This window comes from Kogia breviceps, chromosome 3, assembly GCF_026419965.1.
Source record: "Kogia breviceps isolate mKogBre1 chromosome 3, mKogBre1 haplotype 1, whole genome shotgun sequence".
NCBI classification, from domain to species: domain Eukaryota; kingdom Metazoa; phylum Chordata; class Mammalia; order Artiodactyla; family Physeteridae; genus Kogia; species Kogia breviceps.
In genome coordinates this window covers 45,596,353-45,621,963 of record NC_081312.1, presented here as the reverse complement: position 1 = coordinate 45,621,963, position 25,611 = coordinate 45,596,353, and the positions used below count along the sequence as shown (strand labels likewise).

The following is a 25,611-nucleotide window of genomic DNA, read 5'->3' as shown; positions in this document are numbered from 1 at the left end:
GCTTTAAATATAATTTGTATGCTGAGTATGACTAAGTTTATATTTTTAGCATGTATTCCTCACCTGCCTAAGTACTCTTTGTTTAGCTGTCTGCTGGATATCTCCACCTGTCTAAAACCTAACTCCTGGTCTTTAACCCTAACCATGTCCTTTCCACATTTTCCCCATCTCAGTAAAGGGCAACTCTTATTTTTGGCTTAGTCTGAAAGCTTTGGAGTTGTCTTTGTTTGTTCTCTCACACCCCATATTCCAGTCCTCAGCAAATCATCTTTTCTCTACCCTCAGTGTACTCAGAATTTGACTGCTTTTTACTACCCCTCTTGCTACCAGCTTGCTCTGATCATCTGTTGCCTAGATTACTTCAGTTGTCTCTTAAGTTTTCCCTGCTGTCACCTTCTCCCTATACTCTTTTTCTACTCAAAACCCTCTGTTGGTTTCCCATATTACTCAGAGTACAAGCCACAGCCCTTCCATTTGCCTGTAAGAAGCTACATGATTTGTTCACTGCCCCCTGCCCCCTTCAAATGATCTCTTTAACCTCATCTTCTATTAGTTTTCCTCTTGTTCATTATACTTGAACCACATTTTTATTGTTCTGGCTCAAATGTGTCAGGTTGTGTTCTGTCTCATATACTGTATATTAATTGTTGGACTGTCTTCCTTTTAGTAGAATGTTAGCCCTATAAGGGCAGGCATTGTGGCCTTTTGTACTGTTGTTTATTCAGAAGGCCCTGGAAAACAAATGTTGACGTATACTAATTGGTGCTAAATAACTCTACAAAGTGAATTAATAGACTGCTGTGGAAGATGGTAGTTGAAAAGATATTTTCATAGGTGTGATTTGGGCTGTGTTTTGAACGATAAGTGAAGATTTGATACAAAGGACAAGGCAAAGGTTTTTAGATTTGATACTAGGGAGGAGGAGAAATTGGACTTTTTAGAGAGTTGTTCTTTTTGGTTCCCCAATTTAGAGCCTGTAGTGCCTTCTTAGTGCTGATTTTGTCTACTCAATTGACTGCTGATATTCTGTAGCTGGTTGTAGTTTATATTCCTCAAAATCATATCTAAAACTCCCAGACAAAAACCTATTCCTGTATTCTTGAACTTGACATGTGATTTCATAATTTACAGATTTTGTCCAAGGTAGAAACATAGGATTTGTCTTAGACTCCTTCCTCACTTTCACCATGCTCTTTTTTTTTTTTTTTTTTTTTTTGGGGGGGTCGTGCCAAGTGGCATGTGGGATCATCTTGGTTCCCTGACCAGGGATTGAACCTGTGCCCCCTGCATTGGAAGCACAGAGTAACCACTGGACTGCTAGGGAAGTCCTTCACCATGCTTTAATAGTTGCCTTGTCCTCTGTCTGCATTGACTTAATTCACTCTCATCAGATCTATTTAGCCTATTGAAATAGTCATTTTAATTGGTGTCCTTGCACCTATGTTAACCTATCCATTGGATTTTAAATTTTGATTATAATTTTTATTTGTAGAAGTCCTAATTGATTCGTATCTACCCAGTTACTTTTTTTTTTTTTTTTTTAATGTGGTACGCAGGCCTCTCACTGCCGTGGTCCCTCCCATTGCGGAGCACAGGCTCCAGACGCACAGGCTCAGCGACCATGGCTCATGGGCCCAAGCGCTCCGCGGCATGTGGGATCCTCCCGGACCAGGGCACAAACCCATGTCCCCTGCATCGGCAGGAGGACTCTCAACCACTGCGCCGCCAGGGACGCCCAAAGGATTTTTTTTTTTTTTTTTTTTTTTTTTTAATCTGAGTTAACAGAATCATGTTCTTTTTTTTGTTGCGGAGCACGGGCTCAGTTGTGGCGCATGGGCTTAGTTGCTCCACGGCATGTGGCATCTTCCCAGACCAGGGATCGAACCCATGTCCCCTGCATTAGCAGGTGGATTCTTTTTTTTTTTTTTTTTTTTTTCTTTTGTGGTATGCGGGTCTCACTGTTGTGGCCTCTCCCGTTGTGGAGCACAGGCTCTGGACGCGCAGGCTCAGTGGCCATGGCTCACGGGCCCAGCCGCTCCGCGGCATGTGGGATCTTCCTAGATTGGGGCACGAACCCGTGTCCCCTGCATCGGCAGGCGGATTCTCAACCACTGCGCCACCAGGGAAGCCCGTAGCAGGTGGATTCTTAACCACTGTGCCACTAGGGAAGTCCCTACCCAGTTACTTTTGATAGTTTCTGTTCTTTGCTCATTTTTCTAGTTACCTCTTCTTTGTGTAGGTTATAATCTATATCTATTAATTCCAGTATTTTGTATCTTTAGGGTTGTGATTCCTTAGTTTATTTTTGTTGCCTCTTGCCTCATGATGGCTTATCTCATGTTCTGTCATTTTGTGTTGTGGGCTCTTATCTGGATGACAGTCTTCTTTGGAAATCTTGAGGTTCCTGGCTTGAGGGGGCAATATACCAAAGAAGATGTGCATTCACTTCTGCCACATGCACTATGGGCACCACCAGCTGGGAACCACTTAAATTTTTTGTCTTGGCATTTCCAAGATCATGTTAAGTAGTTTGGACTTTAGACCTATGTAAGAAGAGACTCCTGGAGCCAAGTCAGAATTGGGATCAAAAGTCAAGACTCTTGACTTTATTTTAATGCTTTATTATATTGCTGTTTATCAATCTTAAAATTTATTTTTTTTCAGGATATATCTGGAATATGACATGCATACTTTATTTGAAGGTTAGTGACGCCATAATGCTTAATCTTACATTTTACCAAGAAGGGTTCAGAAAATAATGTAGATAACTTCTGTTGTGTATTGGAAATCTGATTAAGTGATACTTGTCCATGAATATACTTTTTATCAGTGTATGGTACTTCCATAAATAAAGTTTTCCTTAAAAAGATTAACTTGAACATTAAAAAAACAACATAAGATGTTATTATGGATTTAAAGGAAGAGAAACATGGCATGTTTAGAATACAGACTACTTAGATTCAGCATGATCAGGTTACAGATAGATTTTTTTTTAACTTACGAACTCTATTTTTACAAAGAGCCTGTGATAAGAGCTTTCAGCTTAGGTTTCACAGCTACTTCTAGTAATATTATAACTATGTTGTACATTGAATAAAGCTCTTGTAGGCTACTTTTGGTGCCTGTATATCTTTTAAAGGTGTATTCATTTAGTTGTTCAGACATTACAGGTTTATACAGGAACTCTTAAGAAATTAAGTGTTCCTGGGTTGAAAACTACCTTTTCCTCAAATCTTTGCTTGCTCTTTACAAATATGCTTGCTTGTATGTTGTGCAGTATACATCAATGGAAAAAAATTGACTTTGTTTGTTCAGACTTCAGTCTTGAATTTTTGTTATATTTTTCTTACTGGTTCTTTCGAGTCACTCCAGTTGACATACTTTTATCAGTTGAAGTACAGATAATTTATAAAATTAGTTTTTTGGTGTCATTTGTTTTAAATGTTCTTTAAAGTTTAAAGAAAATGATGTCAGACGTAAGAGTAACTAAAATACTGTGGTAGTAAGGAAAGAGATTTCAAAATTCTTACATTTACTTGAAATTCAATAGTATATCTATCAAACTGCTTCCATTTTTCCTTGTAATATGTAAGTAACGGTTCTTTTAAAATTTGTGTTTATTTAAACCTTTAAAAGTGTAATATTGTGCATTCAGCATGGTTACTTAAATTTCTGTTTTAATGTAGAAAAAAATTTTAAAGTTGAACAATGAACTATATGTTAAAAATATTTGTAATTTTACTCTAAAAATGTAATGATTCTCACTTTTTTTGTAGTCTCAGACTATGTAATTGTGCTCAACATAAATTTATGTTTAAAATTGCCTTATCATTATAAACAGTGGGCCCATCATTATGTATATAGTTTTATCCTTTTTGATTCAGTAGTTCTCTTGAAATTGTAAAAATAAAATCAAGGAGCAATTATATTATTTGAAGTTTTAGTGTTCACATTATTTGTTATATTTATATGAACAGATTGAGCCTTCTGAGAAGTTTACAAAATTTAACTCAGTGGTGAAGCTCAGGTTTTGTCTGAACAAACTGAAGTTACAGGAAGGCAAGTGAATAGAATCTTAAAACTATTTGATTAGCATTCATAATACATACATAGATGAAACACAGAATATATATATCCATTCTGTTATCTATTTTGGGGTTTTTGTGGGGTAGGGAAGGGCAGGGATGAAAACTTCTTATTTCTTATTCTAGAGCAGGTTTTTTTAACCTGGGATCCATGCATATTTTTCAGGGAGTCTGAAACATTCTGAAATTATTTGTACACCTTAGTATGTACACTTTTTTGTTTGTTTTGAGAAAGAGGAACAGTATCTTTCATAAGTTTCTAGAGAGTTTTATGTCCAAATAAAAGGTAAAGCCACTGGTTTGGGCTTGGTTTCTTATTATCCCATGGATAACCACTCCTCATTCACCTGACAGAGAAATCTGTACCACCATTAGCTGTTAATTACATTAAAATTGGGTTCTCTTAAGGTTTAAGGTGTGATTAGGTTAAAAGGTCCTTAATAGTACAAAGGGAATGTGATAATATGGAAGAAATTAACATTGGTGACTTTCGCTGTCATCTCAAAATCTGAGCCTCTGCTTGTCTCCATGTTTTTCTAACTCAACAAATGTATGTTGAATTGCTACTGTGGACTTAGAAAATTTTGATGACCTGATTCCTGTCACCTTTAGCTAAATTAATTCTGTCTCAACCTCTCCTTCTCTTTCCTGTTTCTTTTATTTTTCCGTTACACCCTCACCCCCCAAATTTAAAAAACTCTTCCTGTCTTTGCTCTTTTCCCTGTATTCCCCTGGATTTCATTCCCAGTTTCCTTTTGCCACCTTTTCCCCCTCTTTATATTACTCTTATTCTCATGGGAATAATGTAAAACTATGGTGTATTGATTGATACTGTAGTACTTATTCATTTTTCCATTTTTAAAAATAAACAAGGAATTAAAAATTTTATGAGTTTCTCTTAAACTAACAAAATTTAAAATATTAAGGCAAGGGAGACTGCACCCATGATTATGGCACAACTTTAATTTACATATTCATCTTAACCTATTATACATGAGATGTTTTGATCATACAAGTAAAACTGTGATTTTGACTATTCAGTATTTAATTGAAGAAAGTCTCAGTATTTAGTTTTAACAGCAGTGTTTTATTGAGTTGATATTTGCTAATTTAACCCATTCTGATGTTGTATATTCTATCTCAGTTTTTTGTATTATATGTAATATTGCTATGAACATCTTTATATATGCTTTTCTTTGTAAATTTCTTGGGATAAAGAATCAGGAATATTGGATTAAAGCAATGCAAACATTTTCTTGACTTTAAATTTGCCTTGGTGTTTTGCTTGGACTCCTCCTAGATGCAGAAAGAGAGCTCACATGACTGGGAATTGAATTGTGTGAAGGGAATCTCCTGAAAAATCCAAAAATGGAAATCATGATTCTTCCAGGCTCATGTGGGACCTGGAAAAGGGAACTAGAAAAATCATGAGAACATTTGAGGAATATGTGTTTCAGAGTTCTTGTGGTCTCATGGCCTCTTTTCTGCCTGAACGTTTGCTTCTTGCTCTGCTTCATCATAGATTTTGCTCTCCTAAGATCTAAGTTGCTTGTGGCTGCAGCTTGCTGTTCATCAAAGACCTCTTACCTTTTTTTTTTTTTTTTTTGCGTTACACGGGCCTCTCACTGTTGTGGCCTCTCCCATTGCAGAGCGCAGGCTCAGCGGCCATGGCTCACGGGCCTAGCTGCTCCACAGCATGTGGGATCCTCCCAGACCGCGGCACGAACCTGTGTCCCCTGCATCGGCAGGCGGATTCTCAACCACTGCGCCACCAGGGAAGCCCCAGCCCTCTTACTTTGACTTGATCTTTTTTCAGCATCTGTGGTTGCTGCTAAGTGCCTTAGCCTCTTTTCTTTCCTCAAAGCAAAAATCCATAGAGTTCTAACTCATTGTTTTGTCCTTTTTCTCTCCAAACTCCCCAGCCAAGTTGAACAGGCTTTGTAGCCTGTAGATGGTAGTGTTAAAACAAACAAAAAACCAAAAATAAAACATCTTTTAAAAAGCATTTCTTCTTGACCACTAACAGGCACAGTAAAATATGTTTAATAAATTAAAAATCTTGGATGGTTCGTGAATTATCAGGCAAGAACAATTCTGTATAAAGTTCCTTTTAGTATTTTGTTATCACATGATTCCTTTTCCCCTTCATCTTGTTAAAATCTTCTCTTAGTCCAGGGTTGTGTTAATACTATTAAAAATTTTGCTTCTTAATTAGACGTTATTAAGAGAGGATGGTGATTGCCCTTGATTTTGCAGTTTTTTATAGTAAGAGGTACCTTGAAAAAAATTGAGAAAAGCATCTTATTTGAAATTTATTTTAGTGCCAAATGACATATCCTAACATTTTGATTTTTTACTGTATTATATTTCCATATCCTGTTGTATCCCACCATGTCATGAGGCTGTTAGTTAACTGGAATAAAGTCACAGTTTGTGAATGGACTTAAATCTTTAAGTGAAGGAATGAACCACCTTTGCTTTCTTTGCAGTTAAGAGTGTGGTACTTTTAATGGATATCTAGTGTGTTGGTAATAGTTAATGCCTCTTTATTTCCATGTATAGTAGTATTCATGAACATTGTACAGTAAGAGGAAAACTAAATACTAACTGTCAAAAGTGGGTATTTTGGGGGAAAAAGTAATGAATGGCTAAGTTTTTTTCCTTCCGTTAGAACCTTTTCACATGATTTTAAAATGGAAGGCTGTTACACTCCTAGTTATCACAAATTTTTTTAAATAGTATATTCAAATTGTAGTTGGCAAAGTAATCAAGTATGTGATTTAAAAAACTAACCTGTTCAGATTTGTAGATCAGGTTAAATATGAAATACCACTTGAAAGAACAGAGGTTTTTTGTATTTAATAAGACTGACCCAGGTTTTTGTTTTTTCCTTCTTTCACATTTAGGTTTTATAGGATCACATTAACAGAAGCACCATGGAGTTTTATGAGTCAACATATTTTATTGTTCTTATTCCTTCAGTAGTTATTACAGTAATTTTCCTCTTCTTCTGGCTTTTCATGAAAGAAACATTATATGATGAAGTTCTTGCAAAACAGAAAAGAGAACAAAAGCTTATTCCTACCAAAACAGACAAAAAGAAGGCAGAAAAGAAAAAGAATAAAAAGAAAGAACTTCAAAATGGGAACCTCCATGAATCTGATTCTGAGAGTGTACCCCGGGACTTTAAATTATCTGATGCCTTGGCTGTGGAAGATGAGCAGGTTGTACCTGTTCCACTGAATGTGGTTGAAAGTTCAAGTAATGTTAGAGAAAGAAAGAAGAAGGAAAAGAAACACAAGCCTGTACTAGAAGAACAGGTCACCAAAGAAAGTGATGTATCAAAGATTCCATGCAAAAAAGTGGAACCTGTCCCAGTTACTAAACAGCCCACCCCCCCCTTGGAAGCAGCTGCCTCAAAGAAGAAACCAGGGCAGAAGAAGTCTAAAAATGGAAGCGGTATTGTAATCTATTCAGTTTTATTGCATGGTTATATTTGTTTTAATAACTTTAGAGTTTGAAGTTCAGATACTTTGTTAAGTGTGCACACAAATGTTAAATACTGAATATGAAATTGAGATCATTATCCTTTTCATTGTGTGTTTGCTTTCATTAATTGTTGATAGAAAGAATTAGTACTGAGCATAAAACAGTGTTCAAAACTAAATTTCACATTACAAATGTGGAAAAGGCCTTTAATGGAAATATATAAAACCTGTTTATATATATAAAATATAAATATATAAAATGTAATATATATTATAGAAATATATAAAAGCACTGAGGACCTGTAAATATCAGTAGGTAGAAATGTTTACATTTATTTCAACCAGTACTTTCTAATCAGTGTGATAGGAATTAAAGATGAAAAGAAAAATCAGATATAATTTTCACCTTTGATTGATTAATTTTGCAAACATTTATCATACATCTGTTTTGTGCTAAGCATTATATTAGGTACTAGGACTGCAGAGATAAAGTGTGCATTCTCAAGGTAGCCTCATGCTAGTTGTAGATACAAACAGAAATAGGTTATTATAATATAAAAAGTTTAGTATAATGAGATAGGTATGTCTAAACCAGTGTTGGAGTTCTAAGGTGGGCCACTTAGAGCATGTAATGCCTAAAGTTAATCTTAAAGGTTGAATCAGTACTAGCTAGTTTTTCTTGGTGGATAAGGGTGTTCCAAGGAGAGAGCTTAATAGGTAAAACAGAAAGGACATGAGAAATGGTGTGCTGATGGTTGAAATTGCAAACAGTTTGCTCTGTATGAAAGGACTTGTGTTCACTATTAAGTTGTTTTCGTATCTTAACTTGTGGAGTATTAAGTTAGTTATACTGGATTTTAAATATTTGCTTGCCAGCTCTGATCAAGCATGGTACTAGAGAAATAAGAGTAAAAGGGACAGAAGGACATGTAAGTAAATACTGAAATGTGACTTATATAAGAAAAATACAAAGTATAGAAATAGTACAGAGCCAAAACACCTAGTGCTTGTGGGGACCATGGGTCAAAAGCTTTACAGAGGAGGCAGTGCCTGAGCTGGGTCTTCCAGAATGAATCACTTCATCGAGCAAATAGTGAGATCTCATTCCCCACTGGCAGAAGATCATGCATAAAGGCATTAAAGGTGCAAGAGTACAGTGTATTGTTGAACCATGAAATGGGAGGCAGGGAGTGGTAGGAAACAAAGCTGAAAAGCTAATGGAGTGGGTAGATCATGATGATTTTTGTATACAGTGCTAAGGAGCTGGGATGTTGTAATTTGGCCATTGTTGAAGATTTTCAAACAGGCTTAGTTTACATGGTCTGATTTACATTTTAGAAAGGTATTTTTGGCAGAAATACGGAAGACAAGTTTCATAGGGCAGTATTTAATATAGGCATGTTTGTTAAGAGGGTATTATTTTCCAGAGTTAAGTTGAAGGACTGGACTGTGGTAGTGACAGAAGAAATAGTAAGGAGGTTAGAGAGATCTGCAAAGATCTCTCAGGGTAGGCAAACTGCAACCTGTGAGCCAAATCTGGCCTGCTTCTTGTTTTTTATGGCCCATGAGCCAAGAATGGTTTTTATATTTCAAATGGATTAAAAAAACTAAAGGAGTAATATTGTGTTAAATATGGAAATTATATGAAATTCAAACCTCCATGTCCATAAATCAAGTTTTTTTGAATGCAACCACACTCATTTGTTAATGTATGTCTGTGGCTGGCTTTTACACTGCAACAGCAGGTGAATAGTTGTGACAGAGTCTAAATGGCCCACAAAACCAGAGTATTTACTGTTCAGCCCTTTGAAGAAAAGATTACCCAGGCTCTGATTGGTAAATGTTGATAGCTCTAAGACGGAATAATGGGCAGAGAGTGGATGTGTGCCGAGAGGAGAATGCTTTCAGTTTGTGTTTCTGGTGCCTATAGGGGCTATTTACATAGGGAGGATGCAGTAGGAAATGTAAGTACAGAGGCATAAGGCTAGACTACAGATTCAGAAGCCTTAAGCATGATGGTAGTAGTTGATGTCGTGGGTGTAGAGAAGATCATTCAAGGAAAGTATTTAAAATGAGGACTTATTTCTGAAGAATACCAGCGTTTAAGGTATTCAGTAGGAACAGCTTACCAAGGAGACTGCAAAGGAATATTCCAAGTGTAAGAAAAGAATAATCATGGGAGCTGAATTTTAAATTTTATTTATTTTATTGTGGTAAAATATATGTAACATAAAATTTACCATTTTAACCATTTTAAAGTGTAAGTTCTGTGGCATTAAGTACAATTACATTCTTGCACAGTCATCACCACCAGCCATCTCAAGAACTTTTCAGCTTTCCCAACTAAATTTCTGTACCTGTTAAGCACTAATTCCCCATTCTTCCCTCTCTCTAGTTCTTGGCAAGCACCATCCTGCTTTCCGTGTCTATGAATTTGACTACTCTAGGTACTTCATATAAGTGAAATCATACAATATTTGTCCTTTTGTGACTGGCTTATTTCACTTAGCATAACGGAGAGGAGAGAAATTTCAAGAGGTAGAGACCAATAGTATGAAATGCTCAATAAGCATTCAAATAAGGATTCAAATAAGGAATTCAAATAAGGATTAAAGGATATTATTGATAGAATGTGGCATTTTGGACACTAGGGACCTGAGTAAAATCTTTCATGGATAATAATGGAAGAGAGAAAAATCAGGTTGCAATTAGTTGAGAAATGATTGGTAGGAAAGGAAGTACAGACTGTTCTTTGGTCAATAGAAAAAGGAAATGGGTGTGGGAGGCTAGGGATTACAGTGGTGGGAAGGGTTTTATTTTTTAAGATGATAAGGGATTTGACCATGCCTATAAGCTGAGTATAGGGCTAGGAGTGGCTGAGAAATGGGATAGAAAAGAAGGAACAAGTACTAGAAGTCCTGATGAAGTTAAAGAGCATATGTGGCAGAGTAAGAAAGCTAGAATGATTAAGTGGGAGAATTGTATATCAGTTTAAAATTTTGGTGGTAAAGCGTTTTAGGAAGTATTCATTAATAATTTAATCTTTTCTGGTGTGTTCATTGTTTGCTATGATGATTTTTCATTTATTTTTAATAAAGATGATCAGGATAAAAAGGTGGAACCTCTTACGGCACTGTCAAAAAAGCAAGAATCATTACCCCTGCATCAAGAGACTAAACAAGAAGGTGGATCAGGAAAGAAGAAGGTTTCATCAAAGAAGCAAAAGACTGAAAATGGTGAAATGTGTAGATACGTATTTTATAAATACTAATTCTAGAGAAGTCCACTAGGACAAGGAACCTAGAGACCTCACATGCTCTTTAATTTCCAGCTTAATGTGTACCATAACAGCTTTAATACTAATACAAGCCCATGGTGCTTTGACAGATGGTTAGGGTATAAGTTTGTGGTGAAGACCTTTATATGAAATTTATAAAAGGACAAAAGCATTTATGAATATTCTCATTCTTAACTGAGTTTTGAAAATAATGTTAATAGCATACAAACTCTATAGAAGAAAAGTATTCCTGAAATATTTGTACTTTTTAATATCACATAAAGATTATGCTTGAGAACATTAGTTAAATTTATCATTACCCTACATTCCTAATTACTTATTAAACATAATTTGCATGTGTGTATGAGAGGCATCCAGTTAAAAGTGATGGAGCAATTTTTATCTGTTCCAAATTGTCCAGAGAAGACTTAGCTATGAAATTTACGTAGATTAAACAGTGATTTTTATAATATTGGGCTGTGATATCAACTAGTGCTAGAAAATAGTAAAATTGGAAAGGGAAAAGATGAAATTCTGTTATTTGCATTAAAATTATGATATATCAAGCAATCAGGTATAGAAAAATATTATCACAAAATATTTGTTAATATTAAATATTTATTATAGATTTTTAAATGAAAGAACTGTATGTGCCCCAGAGGTGTTTTTTTTAAGGTAGGGATATAGAGAGACTTCCATATGGGTGTGGAAGTTTGTGCCTCTAACCAACAGATAGCAGACTTCAATATTCAAACTTTTCGCATTAAAATTAGGAACAAAGTAAGAAGCCTTCCTTCCTCCACTTTTAATGTGGTTCTGGAAGTTTTAACTGGTGTAGTAAGATGTACCGAAGATATCTGCATAGAACAGTGACTAATTTTGTATCTAGCAAGGAAAAATCTCAGTTAAGAATTACCAATTGGAATAAGAGGTCAGTAAAGTACCAACATACATTAAAAATAAATAGTTTTCCTTGAGCACTAATTAAATGTGAATGGATTCTCAGTTAAATCAGGAGAAACATGAGAACTAACTAAAATGTATAGGGATGTATAAGAAGAAATTTTCAGATACTGTTAGCGGAGATGTGTGATACACTTGAGGTAACCTAAATGATATGCTATAAAATAATATTGAACTGGTATTTCCTAATTAGAAGAGTGTTTTGAGTTGTTAAATGATAAAATAGGAATTTAAAGCCAAATTGAGCTGGTATTAGAGATTTGAAAATAACTGCATTTATCATTAAACTTAATTGTGCTTACATGTTATTTAATTAGTTATAAAAATGCTGAGTAATTATGATTTTGTTGAACTTAAATTGCAGTCTTGGTAGATGAACCCCTTATTCATGCAACAACTTATATTCCTTTGATGGATAATGCTGATTCAAATCCTGTGGTGGATAAGAGAGAGGTTATTGATCTGATTAAACCTGACCAAGTAGAAGGAATTCAGAAAACAGGGGCTAAAAAACTGAAGATTGAAGCTGATAAAGGTAATACACAGAATGTGACAATCTTTTGTATTGAAAAAAACACATTTTTGAGTTCTGATGGAGTGAGTGTGCTTTCTCATAGAAGCAATGAATTGCAGAAGACTAATAGAATCTTTGTAGTAAAAGATTTATTGGTAGTTTTCTAATCCACCTTCTCAGTTTTGTAGAGCTGGACATTGGACTTTGACTTGCCTAAGGTTTCATAGCTGTTTTGCTGTCTGGTAATCTGTTCCCTTCTATGATTGTCTCTGAGAGTTTTCTATGCTAATTCACAATGGCCTTATTATTATTATTGTTGTTGTTATTATTTGGCCGAGTCACATGGCTTGCGGCATCTTAGTTCCCCAACCAGGGATTGAACAGGGGCCCACGGCAGTGAAAGTGCTGGGTCCTAGCCACTGGACCACCAGGGAACTCCATATTTTTTTTAATAGGTTTTTTTTTTTAACAGCAGTTTTAGGTTCATAGCAAAATTGAGTGGAAAGTACAGAGTTTCCATATACCACTTGTTCTCATACATGCACTCAACTGCCTTTTTAAACTTAAAATGTAGCTGAAATATTAAAAGCTCTGGGCACCTTTGGGTCTAATGGGTGGCAGTTGCTTTTAATGAGAGGCAGCTGTTGCCTAATACAAGAACCCTAGGGGAATGGAGTCAGGAGATGTTTGGTGCATGGATTTTTAAAATGTCAGGATTGCTTGTATATACTTGATGTTTGTAAAATCAGACTTCTTTTTTGTAATTGTCTTGGAGCTTATTTTCTCATCTGTAAAATTTGGCTCATAAGTTGTGAGTGTTATGGTTAAATGAAAATATTTGTGAACATAGTATAGATACTAGCATATATTAGACATTTTTTTTTTTTTTCTTTTTAAGTAACGGTATACTGGCACTTTAATATTCTGCAGTTTGGATACAAACCACTATATACATAGAATGGATAAACAACAAGGTCCTACTGTATAGCCCAGGGAACTATATTCAATATCCTGTGATAAACCATAATGGAAAAGAATCTAAGAAAGAATGTGTGTATATATATATATATATATATATATATATATATATATATATATATATATATACCCACACATAAATAAAATAGAATCACTTTGCTGTACAGCAGAAATTAACCCAACATTGTAAATCAACTATATTTCCAATTAAGAAAACATAAATATTCTGCAGGTTGAGCAAATTTTTAGTTAATGTAATTATTCCATATTATATTAAAAATGATAAACACTTTTTCTCCGTGGACTAGAGCATTAATTGTTGTTTGACCTGAAATGTAAATCTGTTTTCTCTTGGTTACTGACTTTCTGGGTCAAGAATTCTTGGTGCTTTACCTTTGCTGAAGTTGTTACTTATATCTTTTAAATGTTAACTTTTTTTTTTTTTAAAGAGAATGCTGAAGTAAAATTTAAAGATTTTCTTCTGTCCTTGAAGACTATGATGTTTTCTGAAGATGAGGCGCTTTGTGTTGTAGACCTGCTAAAGGAAAAGTCTGGTGTGATACAGGATGCTTTAAAGAAGGTAAGCATATTTTAGATTATGAGCCTATTTGAGGGCAGTGATTAGAAGTTCATCAAGCAAGACTTCTGCTAGAGCAGTAATTATAACCTACTCCCATCCTTCATACCCCGAAAGCACTTAGTGACATTTAAAAGTTCTGGAATACCTTCAGAAGTTATTTCATATATCCATACTAATCAATATACTTATTTAGTTCAGTCAGGTGTCTGAGTCATCTCAGGTTTTGACAAAAACGAATTGCTTATAATAAGTAGGATTTATATAACTTTAAAGTCATTTGGCACTTGGCTAAGTTGTGCCTTGCTTTCCTGTGAATGTAATTACTGAAGGCAAGGTCGGGTGATTTCTGGATAACATATGGAATGCTTTTGTGACTGAAGATAGCACCATTCAAAGCACCTGGGTATCTTTATCGTGTGTGTGTGTGTGTGTGTGTGTGTGTGCGCGCGCGCGCGCGTATAGAATACTACTGTTCTAAAGTAAATGCTTTGAATGATAGAAGCATTGCTGTGACTGGCTAAAATTTGAAAAAAACAAAGCCATGAGGCTAATATTTAATTTCTCATTATATTACACTCACTGTATTATCAGGTGTACTAACTGTCTCATATTGGGAAATGTGACAAGTTTTTAAGCGCTATTTTGTGTGAGATAACATGACATGGTAATCCGGTGTTCAATATTAGATTATGGACATGACCATTCTTATTTTAAACACACATACACACACATTCCTAACACACTTTTCTGCCTTAAAACCTTTAGTGGCTTCCATTTATTCTTTTTTTTTCCCCATCATTATTGGAGTATAATTGCTTTATGATGTGTTAGTTTCTGCTGTACAACAAAGTAAATCAGCTATATGTATACATATATCCCCGTATCCCCTCCCTCTTGAACCTCCCTTCCACCCTCCTTATCCCACCCCTCTAGGTGGTCACAAAGCACCGAGCTGATTTCCCCGTGCAATGCTGCTGCTTCCCACTAGCTATCTGTTTTACATTTGGTAATGTATATATGTCCATGCTACTCTCTCACTTCGTCCTGGCTTACCCTTGCACCTACCCATGTCCTCAAGTCCATTCTCTACGGCTACATCTTTATTCCTGTCCTGCCTCTAGGTTCATCAGAACCATTTTTTTTTTTTTAGATTCCATATATATGTGTTAGCATACAGTATTTGTTTTTCTCTTTCTAACTTATTTTACTCTGCATGACAGACTCTAAGTCCATCCATCTCTTCAAATAACTCAGTTTCATTTCTTTTTATGGCTGAGTAATATTCCATTGTATGTATGTGCCACATCTTTATCCATTCATCTGTTGATGAACCCTTATGTTGCTTCCATGTCCTGGCTGTTGTGAATAGTGCTGCAGTGAGCATTGTGATATGTAACTCTTTTTGAATTATGGTTTTCTCAGGGTATATGCCCAGTAGTGGGGTTGCTGGGTTGTATGGTAGTTCTATTTTTAGTTTTTTAAGGAACCTCCATGCTGTTCTCTGTAGTGGCTGTATCAGTTTACATTCTCACCAATAGTGCAAGAGTGTTCCCTTTTCTCCACACCCTCTCCAGCATTTATTGTTTCTAGATTTTTTGACGATGGCCATTCTGACTGGTGTGAGGTGATACCTCATTGTAGTTTTGATTTGCATTTCTGTAATGATTAGTGATGTTGAGCATCTTTTCATGTATTGGCAATCTGTATGTCTTCTTTGGAGAAATGTCTATTAAGGTCTTCCGTCCATTTTTGGATTGGGGTGTTTGTTTTTTTGATATTGAGCTGCATGAGCTGCTTGTATATTTTGGAGATTAATCCTTTGTCAGTTGCTTTGTTTGCAGATCTTTTCTCCCATTCTGAGGGTGATCTTTTTATCTTGTTTATGGTTTCCTTTGCTGTGCAAAAGCTTTTAAGTTTCATTAGGTCCCATTTGTTTATTTCCATTTCTCTAGGAGGTGGGTCCAAAAGGATCTTGCTGTGGTTTATGTCATAGAGTGTTCTGTGTTTTCCTCTAAGAGTTTTATAGTGTCTAGCCTTACATTTAGGTCCTTAATCCATTTTGAGTTTATTATTGTGTATGGTGTTAGAAGTGTTCTAATTTCATTCTTTTACATGTAGCTATCCAGTTTTCCCAGCACCACTTATTGAAGAGGCTGGATATTCTCCATTGTATATTCTTGCCTCCTTTGTTAAAGATAAGGTGATCATATGTGTGTGGGTTTATCTCTGGGCTTTCTATCCTGTTCCATTGATCTATATTTCTGTTTTTGTGCCAGTACCATAGTGTCTTGATTACTGTAGCTTTGTAGTATAGTTTGAAGTCAGGGAGCCTGATTCCTCCAGCTCTGTTTTTCCTTCTCAAGATTACTTTGGCTATTCCGGGTCTTTTGTGTTTCCACATGAATTGTAAAATTTTTTTTTCTAGTTCTGTGAAAGATGCCATTGGTAATTTGATAAGGATTGCATTGAATCTGTAGATTGCTTTGGGTATTATAGTCATTTTCATCATGTTGATTCTTCCAATCTAAGAACATGGTCTATATCTCCATCTGTTTGTATCGTCTTTGATTTCTTTCATCAGTGTCTCCACCCCCCCACCCCACCCCCGCCGCCGTCAGTTTCTTATAGTTTTCTGCATACAGGTTTTTTGCCTCCTTAGGTAGGTTTATTCCTAGGTATTTATTGTTTTTGTTGCAGTGGCAAATGGGAGTATTCCCTTAGTTTCTCTTTCTGATTTTTTGTTGTTGGTGTATAGGAATGCAAGAGATTTCTGTGCATCAGTTTTGTATCCTGCTACTTTACCAGATTCATTGATTAGCTCTAGTAGTTTTCTGGTGGCATCTTTAGGATTATCTATATATAGTATCATATCATCTGCAAACAGTGACAGCTTTACTTCTTCTTTTCCAGTTTGGATTCCTTTCATTTCTTTTTCTTCTCTGATTGCTGTGGCTAAAACTTCCAAAACTATGTTGAATAATAGTGGTGAGAGTGGGCACACTTGCCTGGTTCCTGATCTTAGAGGAAATGCTCTCAGTTTTTCACCATTGAGAATGATGTTGGTTGTGGGTTAGTCATATATGGCTTTTATTATGTTAAGGTAGGTTCTCTCTACGCTCACTTTATGGAGAGTTTTTATCTTAAGTGGGTGTTGAATTTTGTCATAAGCTTATTCTGCATCTATTGAGATTATCATATGGTTTTTATCCTTCACTTTGTTAATATGGTGTATCACATTGATTGATTTGCATATATTGAAGAATCCTTGCATTCCTGGGGTAAACCCCACTTGCTCATGGTGTATGATCCTTTTAATGTGCTGTTAGATTCTGCTTGCTAGTATTTTGTTGTGGTTTTTTTGCATCTGTGATCATCAGAGATATTGACCTCTAATTTTCTTTTTTTGTGACATTTTTTTCTGGTTTTGATATTAGGGTGATGGTGGTCTTGTAGAATGAATTCGGGAGTGTTCCTCCCTCTGCTGTATTTTGGAAGAGTTTGAGAAGGATAGGTGTTAGTTTTCTTCTCTAAATGTTTGGTAGAATTCGCCTATGAAGCCATCTGGCCCTGGGCTTTTGTTTGTTGGAAGATTTTTAATCACAGGTTCAATTTCATTACTTGTGACTGGTCTGCTCATATTTTCTGTTTCTTCCTGGTTCAGTCTTGGAATGTTGTACTTCTCTAAGAATTTCTCCAATTCTTCCAGATTGTCCATTTTATTGGCATATAGTTGCTTATAGTCTCTCATGATCTTTTGTATTTCTGCAGTGTCAGTTGTTACTTCTCCTTTTTCATTTCTAATTCTATTGATTTGTGTCTTCTCCCTTTTTTTCCTTATGAGTCTGGCTAATGGTTTATCAATTTTGTTTATCTTCTCAAAGAAGCAGCTTTTAGTTTTATTGATCTTTTCTATTGTTTCCTTCATTTCTTTTTCATTTATTTCTGATCTGATCTTTATGATTTCTTTCCGTCTGCTAACTTTGGGGTTTTTTTGTTCTTCTTTCTGTCATTGCTTTAGGTGTAAGGTTAGGTTGTTTATTTGAGATGTTTCTTGTTTCTTGAGGTAGGCTTGTATTGCTATAAACTTCCTTCTTAGAACTGCTTCTGCTGCATCCCATAGGTTTTGGATCTTTGTGTTTTCACTGTCATTTGTCTATAGGTATTTTTTTATTTCCTCTTTGATTTCTTCAGTAATCTGTTGGTTGTTTAGTAGTGTATAGTTTAGCCTCCATGTGTTTGTATTTTTTTTTTACAGTTTTTTTCCCTGTAATTGATAATCTAGTCTCATAGTGTTGTGGTCAGAAAAGATGCTTGATATGATTTCAGTTTTCTTAAATTTACCAGGGCTTGATTTGTGACCCAAAATGTGATTTATCCTGGAAAATGTTGTTTGTGCACTTGAGAAGAAAGTGTATTTTGTTGCTTTTGTATGAAATGTCCTATAAATATCAAATTATGAAATCCATCTGGTCTAATGTGTCATTTAAAGCTTGTGTTTCCTTCTTTATTTTTTGTTTGGATGATCTGTCCATTGGTGTAAGTGGGGTGTTAAAGTCCCCTACTATTATTGTATTACTGTTGATTTCTCCTTTTATGGCTGTTAGCATTTGCTTTATGTACTGAGGTGCTCCTGTGTTGGGTGTATAGATATTTCTAATTGTTATATCTTCTTCTTGGTTTGATTCCTTGATCATTATGTAGTGTCTTTCCTTGTCTCTTATAATAGTCTTTATTTTAAAGTCAGAAGTCTAATTTGTCTCATGTGAGTATTGCTTCTCCAGTTTTCTTTTGATTTCCATTTTCATGGAATATCTTCTTCCATTCCCTCACTTTCAGTGTGTATGTCCGTCCCTAGGTCTGAAGGGGTCTCTTGTAGACAGCATATATATGGGTCTTGTTTCTGTATCCATTCAGCCACTCTGTCTTTTTTTTTTTTTTTTTAATGATTGCTTGTTTGCTTGCTTGCTTATTTATTTCTTTATTTATGGCTGTGTTGGGTCTTCATTGCTGCGCGCGGCTTTCTCTAGTTGCATTGAGTGGGGGCTACTCTTCATTGCTATCTGTGGGCTTCTCATCGCGCTGGCTGTTCTTGTTGTGGAGTGTGGGTTCTAGAGCGCAGGCTCAGTAGTTGTGGTGTCTGGGGTTAGTTGCTCCACGGCATGTGGGATCTTCCTGGACCAGGGATCAAACCCGTGTCCCCTGCAGACGGACTCTTAACCACTGTGCCCCCAGGGAAGTTCCCAGTCTGTGTCTTTGGGTTGGGGCATTTAATCCATTACATTTAAGGTAATTATTGATATGTATGTTCCTATTACCATTTTCTTAATTGTTTGGGTTTGTTATTGTAGGTCGTTTCCTTCTCTTGTATTTCCTGCCTAGAGAAGTTCCTTTAGCATTTGTTGTAAAGCTGGTTTGGTGGTGCTGAATTCTCTTAACTTTTGCTTGTCTGTAAAGCTTTTGATTTCTCCATTGAATCTGAATGAGACCCTTGCTGAGTTGAGTAATCTTGGTTGTAGGTTTTTCCCTTTCATCACTAAGTATATTTTGCCACTCCCTTCTGGCCTGTGGAATTTCTGCTGCAAGATCAGCTGTTAACCTTATTGGGGATTCCCTTGTATGTTATTTGTTTCTTTTCCCTTGCTTCTTTTAATATTTTTTCTTTGTGTTTAAATTTTGTTCGTTTGATTAATATGTGTCTCAGCATGTTTCTCCTTGGTTTTGTCCTGTATGGGACTTTCTCTACTTCCTGGACTTGATTTACTATTTCCTTTTCCGTGTTGGGTAAGTTTTCAACTATAATCTCTTCAAATATTTTCTCAGACCATTTCTTTTTTTCTTCTTTTTCTGGGACACCTACAATTCGAACATTGCTGCTCTTAATGTTGTCCCAGAGGTCTCTGAGACCATCCTCCATTCCTTTCATTCTTTTTTCTTTATTCTGTTCTGTGGAGTTATTTCCACCATTCTATTTTCCGGCTCACTTATCTGACCTTGTGCCTCAGTTATTCTGCTATTGATTCCTTCTAGAGTATTTTTAATTTCAGTTATTGTGTTGTTTATTACTGTTTGTTTGCTCTTTAGTTCTTCTAGTTCGTTGTTAAACGTTTCTTGTATTTTCTCTTTTCTGTTTCTAAGATTTTGCATCATCTTTACTGTTACTACTCTGAATTGTTTTTCAGTTGGTTTACCTATTTCCTCTTCATTTATTTGTTCTTGTGGGTTTTATCTTGCTCTTTTGCCTGCAAGATATTTCTGTGTCTTCTCCTTTTGTCTGGTTTACAGTATTTGAGGTCTCCTTTCCCTAGGCTGCATGGTTGTAGTTCCTCTTGCTTCTGTTCTCTGCCCCGGTGGTGAGGTTGGTCCAGTGGCTTGTGTAGGCTTCCTGATGGGAGGGACTTGTGCCTGCGTTCTTGTAGGTGGAGCTGAGTCAGGTGCTATGTTTTGTGGTATCTTTGAGCTTAGTATGGCTTTAGGTAGTCTGTGTGCTGATGGGTGGGTTTATGTTCCTGTCTTGTTTGTAGTTTGGTGAGAGGCATCCATCACTGGGAGCTGCTGGCAGTTGGGTGGAGCCAGATCTTGGATTCAGATAGAGGCCTCTCTGAGAGCTCTCAGTGATCAATCTTCCCTGGGGCCAGGAATTCTCTAGTGGTCCAGTATCCTGGACTCCGTGCTCCTACCCCAGAGCCTCAGGCCCGACTTCCAATCCAGGAACCAAGACCCTGCAAGTTGCTCATCCCTCAATAAAGGGGATTTAAAAAAAAAAAACAAAAAAGGAAAGACTAATAAAACCCTAGAAAAATGGTAGAAAGTAAAATCAAACAAAAACAGAAACAAGGAAACATACACACAAAAGAAACAAAACAGAACCATGTGAAACAAAAACAAGGGAACAACCAGAGAAACAGAAGAACTCAAAAACGAAATCAGACAATGAGAATCAAAACTAACAAAAACAGAAAACCTATTAACAAAACCAAAGCAGTGTGCCAACTGAAGAATAAAGTAAGGAAACAGAACAAACTGATAAAAATGAATTTAAAAAAATAATAAAATAGAAAGGGAAAAAACACAGGATAACAGAAAAGTAAAGTAGAAATGGAAATTTTAAAAGTATTAAAGAAAAAGAAGAAAAATACACAGGAAAAGAGCACAGAACAACAGAAAAGCAAAGTAAAAATAGAAGCTTAATTAAAAAAAAATAAAAAATATGTTATAGAACATGAAGATGTCAAAAGACTAAATAAAGAAAAAAAACCTATAACCAAAAAAAAAGAAAGAAAAGAAACCCAACAACAAAAAAGCCAGAACCAACAACAGAATGAATCAAAACATAATAAAATTAATAGTAATAATTATGTTTCCCTGGGGTCTCAGCTGAAAGTGTCTTTGTGCACTCCATGAGCCATAGCCTACCTCCGCCTCCCCAAGAAGCTCTCCTCTGCCTCTGGGCTGGTCTCTGGACCTGTTGTGGGCCCTGTGAAGACCACTCAGACTCTGATCTGACCCAGTTCTTGCATGTGCTTGTCCCCAACGTCCACAGCTGTCAGAGCTAGACCATTTTCATTTGTGGGAACACTCATTGTCTACTCAGATATTCCGTAGACGCAGGGTCTACCTAGCTGATCGTGGGGATTTAATCTGCAGCTTATACAGTGGATGGAAAGGTTTTCGGTCTTCTTCCTTAGTTGCCCCATCCCTGGGGTTCAGCTTTGGTTTTATCCCCACCTCTGTGTGTGGTCCACCCACAGAGTCTGGTCCTGAGGCTGCCTTGGAGATCTTGGGTCTGCTCCAGTGAGGACAGAGCGCAGAGGTGGTATGACTGCTTGGATCGCGGGAGCCCTGATGGTGCCAAATGCGCAGGGGAGCTGTCAGCCACAGGCACAAGAGATACGGCCCTAGTGAGGGTCTTTTCTGGCACCTAGTGTACGGCATGTCAGGGCCAGCCCTGGCCGGGCTTTTTTTGGCGCCCAGCAACAGGCGTGCAAGGGCCATCCCTGAGAGGGCTTCTTTTATTGTCGTCAACAGGCACTGGCGTGAGGGGAGAGAGAGGCTGCAAGAGTGGCTTGTCCCCCTGTGTGTAACTCAGCAGTAGCGCCCTGCTTCCATGGCAGTCCAGTCTTCCTCTGTAGTTATTCCCTGCTGCAGATTTCCTCCCTCCCGTCCCCTCAGTCCGTCTCCCCACAGCCAACAGCAATTCTCGCTCCGGGCCTGTTTTCCAGTCCCCTGTGCTCCAGCTCCCAGCCCCCCTGCACACCTGTGAACACATGTCCCAGTCCAGGGCATGTAGGGCCGCAGTACGGACTCTCTGTGTATTTCTCACTGTGTCCCATCTGCCACCTATTGGCCGCTTCACCCTCTTCCAACAGCCTCAAATGGTTTTCTTCTGTCCCAGTTGATTTCTCTGTTGGAGGGGAGGTTTCCCCGAATTTGGGACTCTCTCCTCTGCTTCAGCCTCCCCCCACTCTCTGGGATGCAGGTCGCATCTGGCTTCCTCTCCTCCTCCTTCTCCCTTCTATTTGCCCTCCTACCCAGTTATGCAGGGATCTTTATAGTCTTGTCCGGTGTCCAGGATCTTCTGCTAGTCTTCAGCCGGTGTTCTGTGAGAACTGTTGCATTTATAGATGTATTCCTTATGCATCCGTGGAGAGATGAACTTCACGTCCTCCTACTACTCCACCGTCTTGAATCTCTCCCATTTATTCTTACAGACCATCCTAGTCCAAACCATCACTTCTCATTTGATTACCTTCAGTATTCTCCTAGTTGATGTTTCTGCATTTCCTTGTAACCTTCTAGTCTGTTTTTTCTACACAACTGCAAGGCAGCCTTTAAGAGGTAAATCAGGTTATGTTACTCACTGCTTTAAAAACCCTTTGGTGCCTTTCTCTTTGTACTTAAAACAAAATCCAGATTCCTTTTAAGGCCTATGTCTGTCTCTCTCTATATCCTGATTTCATGGCATTTTCCTCATCCCTTCATTAATTAAACCAAATATTCTCTTCTGTCTGGACTGTCCTAAAACCCCCAAGCCCCTACCCTCTAACTTCTTACCTTGGTTATTTCCTCCATCTGGTTTCCATTTAAATATCATTTCCTCATATAAGGCTAATCTGAATTCCTAGTCTAAATTATTCTCTTCTCTCTTTCTCATAACCATCTGAATTTTTTTTGTCATATAGCATTATCATGGCATATGTCTGTCCATACTTCCAAGTATCTGTTGACAACATATTTTACAAATCTGTGGCATTTTACAACGTAGTATGCTTGTTGGACAGTCTCCATGTGTTGCCAGCAGTGGCTCAGAGTAAACAGTGTGTTCAAGGATCATCAGAGTAATTGTGATAACTATGACTTTGGATACAACGTTTGATTAGCAAGGAACGTTCTTGAAGTTCTTGATTGAACAGTTTATCCTTTGATTTACTTTAATTGGGTAAGTGTATATCTTAAAAGGGTTCCTGGTTATTTGTGAGGATTGGGAAAATCTTCTTACAGGGAAAAGTCTCCAGCTGAATTTAGTTACTACCTGTTTGAAATTACTGCTTTTTAAAATTAATTGCTTCAAGTGTTTCTCTTCTGACTAAGGTGGTGGTTTATGGATGCAAGAGTAGTCATTTTATTGCTTGAGACAGCTTTGAACTCTAGAGGTTGGGTGGTAAATCAGACTCCCCTTGATAGCTATATTAGGCAGGCCAAGGAGGAAGTTGGGAACATTTAAAGATAACATTTTGAAATAGAGTAAATATGTTGAAACTTTACATTTTTCCCTTTTCCTTGGAACCTTTGGCTTTCGATTAAAATCTTGTTCTGTGTTTCTTATGGTGTGGTTCTATTCTTATCTTCAGGGACTCGGTGCCCTTGTAGATCCACTCTTATCAGGGAAAGACTAGGTAAATTTAATTTCTCCCTTTTCCTGCCATGGAAATTGATTCTTGGTCAGACCTTTTAATAGATTTCACGGTCCAGGATGTAGATGAATCCCCACACCTAATAAAGACCATTTCAGAGAAAGGGGGAAGATAAATGCAGGAATACAAGCATAGATGTAGGATAGAGATAGAGGAGTTAGAGGACTTGCTGACCAATTAGATATGGTGGCTAGAGAAGAGTCTAGAATGAATGCCTGTTTTTGTTCTGGAGTAACTGGATAGATTGTGGTGACAATGGTATTCATGAGCACTTTGCAAAGGAAGAGAGAGTAGAGGATTATGAAAATATTTAGGAAGTTTTAGGCATCCTTTGGAGCATTTAAGTGGATATAATTATTTCACAGTTGAATATATAGTTCTCTGGAGTTGAAAATATATTGCATTGGGAGTAATTTCGGAAAGTAATCAACTATCACCAGTACATATAGTGGATATATGTTAGTCCAGAGAGGATGTGGAGAGTGGTAAGAAAGTTCAGGAATGAACCTTGAGAAGCACCAACATTTAAAGGTCAGGGAAAGCCACCACAGAATATACCGAGAGGAGAAACAGCAGGAGACAGTAGAATCACAGATGCTTAGGGAGGGTAGAGAGTTCAGGGGTGGCAGGAAAAATCAGCATTGACATGCTTTAGAGCAATCAAGGAGAATAAGGATTGAAAAAATGGATTTGATATCCTTAGTGAAAGCAGTTTCATTGGAGTACTAGACTATAAATAAGTGATGAATGAATAGGAAAGGTGACAGTATCCACTTTGAATAAGCTTAGATGGGAAGGGGAAAACAGTAAAAGCTAGAGGGCTTTTGCAGAGTCGGAGAGGAGATGTTATGTTCTATGTGTATGTAAACATGCCTTTGTGTTTAAGCTGTAAGATACTTCTGTTTTATATTTAGAGTGTAGGTTAAGATCCTGGGCTCTAGGGTCAGATTTCCTGGATTCAAATCTGGACTCTGCCACTTTGAGCTTTGTGGCTTTAGATAAGTTACTTAACCTCGGTGTCTCAGTTTCCCCATCTCTAAAATGGGAATGATAATAAGGTATTACCTTAGAGTTCCTAGCATAAAATAATTGCTCAAAAATGTTAACTCAATGTGATTACTAGTAAGAAAACATTTAAAATGTATTTGAATTGTGTATTAACACATATATGTGGAATCTAGAAAAATGGTACAGATGAACCATTTTGCAGGGCAGGAATAGAGATGCACATGTAGAAAATGGATGTGTGGACACAGTGGGGGAAGGTGTGGGTGGGTTGAATTGGGAGATCAGGGTTGACATTAGTACTCTACCATGTAGAGTACTTAGATAGCTAGTGGGAACCTGCTGTATAGCACAGGGAGCTCAGCTCAGTGCTCTGTGGTGACCTAGAGGGGTGGCATGGTGGGAGCTGGGAGGGAGGTCAAAGAGGGAGGGGATATATGTATACATATAGTTGATTCACTTCAGTGTACAGCAGAAACTAATACGACAGTGTAAATCAACTATACCCAATTAATAAAAAATAGAAAGGCAAAAAAATGTATTTGATAGTTTTAGTTGATTATTAATTTCTTCTTGTTGGCCTTTAAATGTACTTGCCTCAATTATGTGGTTTTTTTCCAACTCTAAGTTACTATTTTGGCCCCATGTTGTATAACAGAAGGAAGTTTATTTAAAATTTTTCCTACCTTCTCTCTTCCTTCCCTCTCTACTTTTGTTAATTGTAGCATTTGTTTATCAGATACTTTGTGACTATAATTTTTATGTTTGTTTCAGTCTTAATTCTGTAGTTTAATGCTGGGTTCAAATCTT

The 25,611-nt window shown here is 36.9% G+C and overlaps 1 protein-coding gene across 23 annotated transcripts in view; it reads left to right on the top strand.

Annotated features, from left to right (window-relative positions):
• The window catches only part of KTN1 (kinectin 1), a 134,764-nt gene that overhangs the window by 43,022 nt on the left and 66,131 nt on the right, over positions 1-25,611 (top strand). For 13 of the 23 annotated variants that reach the window (XR_010839547.1, XR_010839544.1, XR_010839550.1 and 10 more), the window contains exons 2-6: positions 2,665-2,702; positions 6,992-7,544; positions 10,672-10,809; positions 12,178-12,348; positions 13,755-13,885. Coding sequence is in view for 15 of the 23 variants with exons in the window: in XM_067028438.1 (XP_066884539.1) it covers positions 7,022-7,544; positions 10,672-10,809; positions 12,178-12,348; positions 13,755-13,885 (963 nt within the window). In the remaining 8 variants the exon portion in view is untranslated. The remainder of the gene's footprint in view (positions 1-2,664; positions 2,703-6,991; positions 7,545-10,671; positions 10,810-12,177; positions 12,349-13,754; positions 13,886-25,611) is intronic. The other 10 variants (XR_010839548.1, XR_010839545.1, XR_010839551.1 and 7 more) reach the window with 1 other exon arrangement.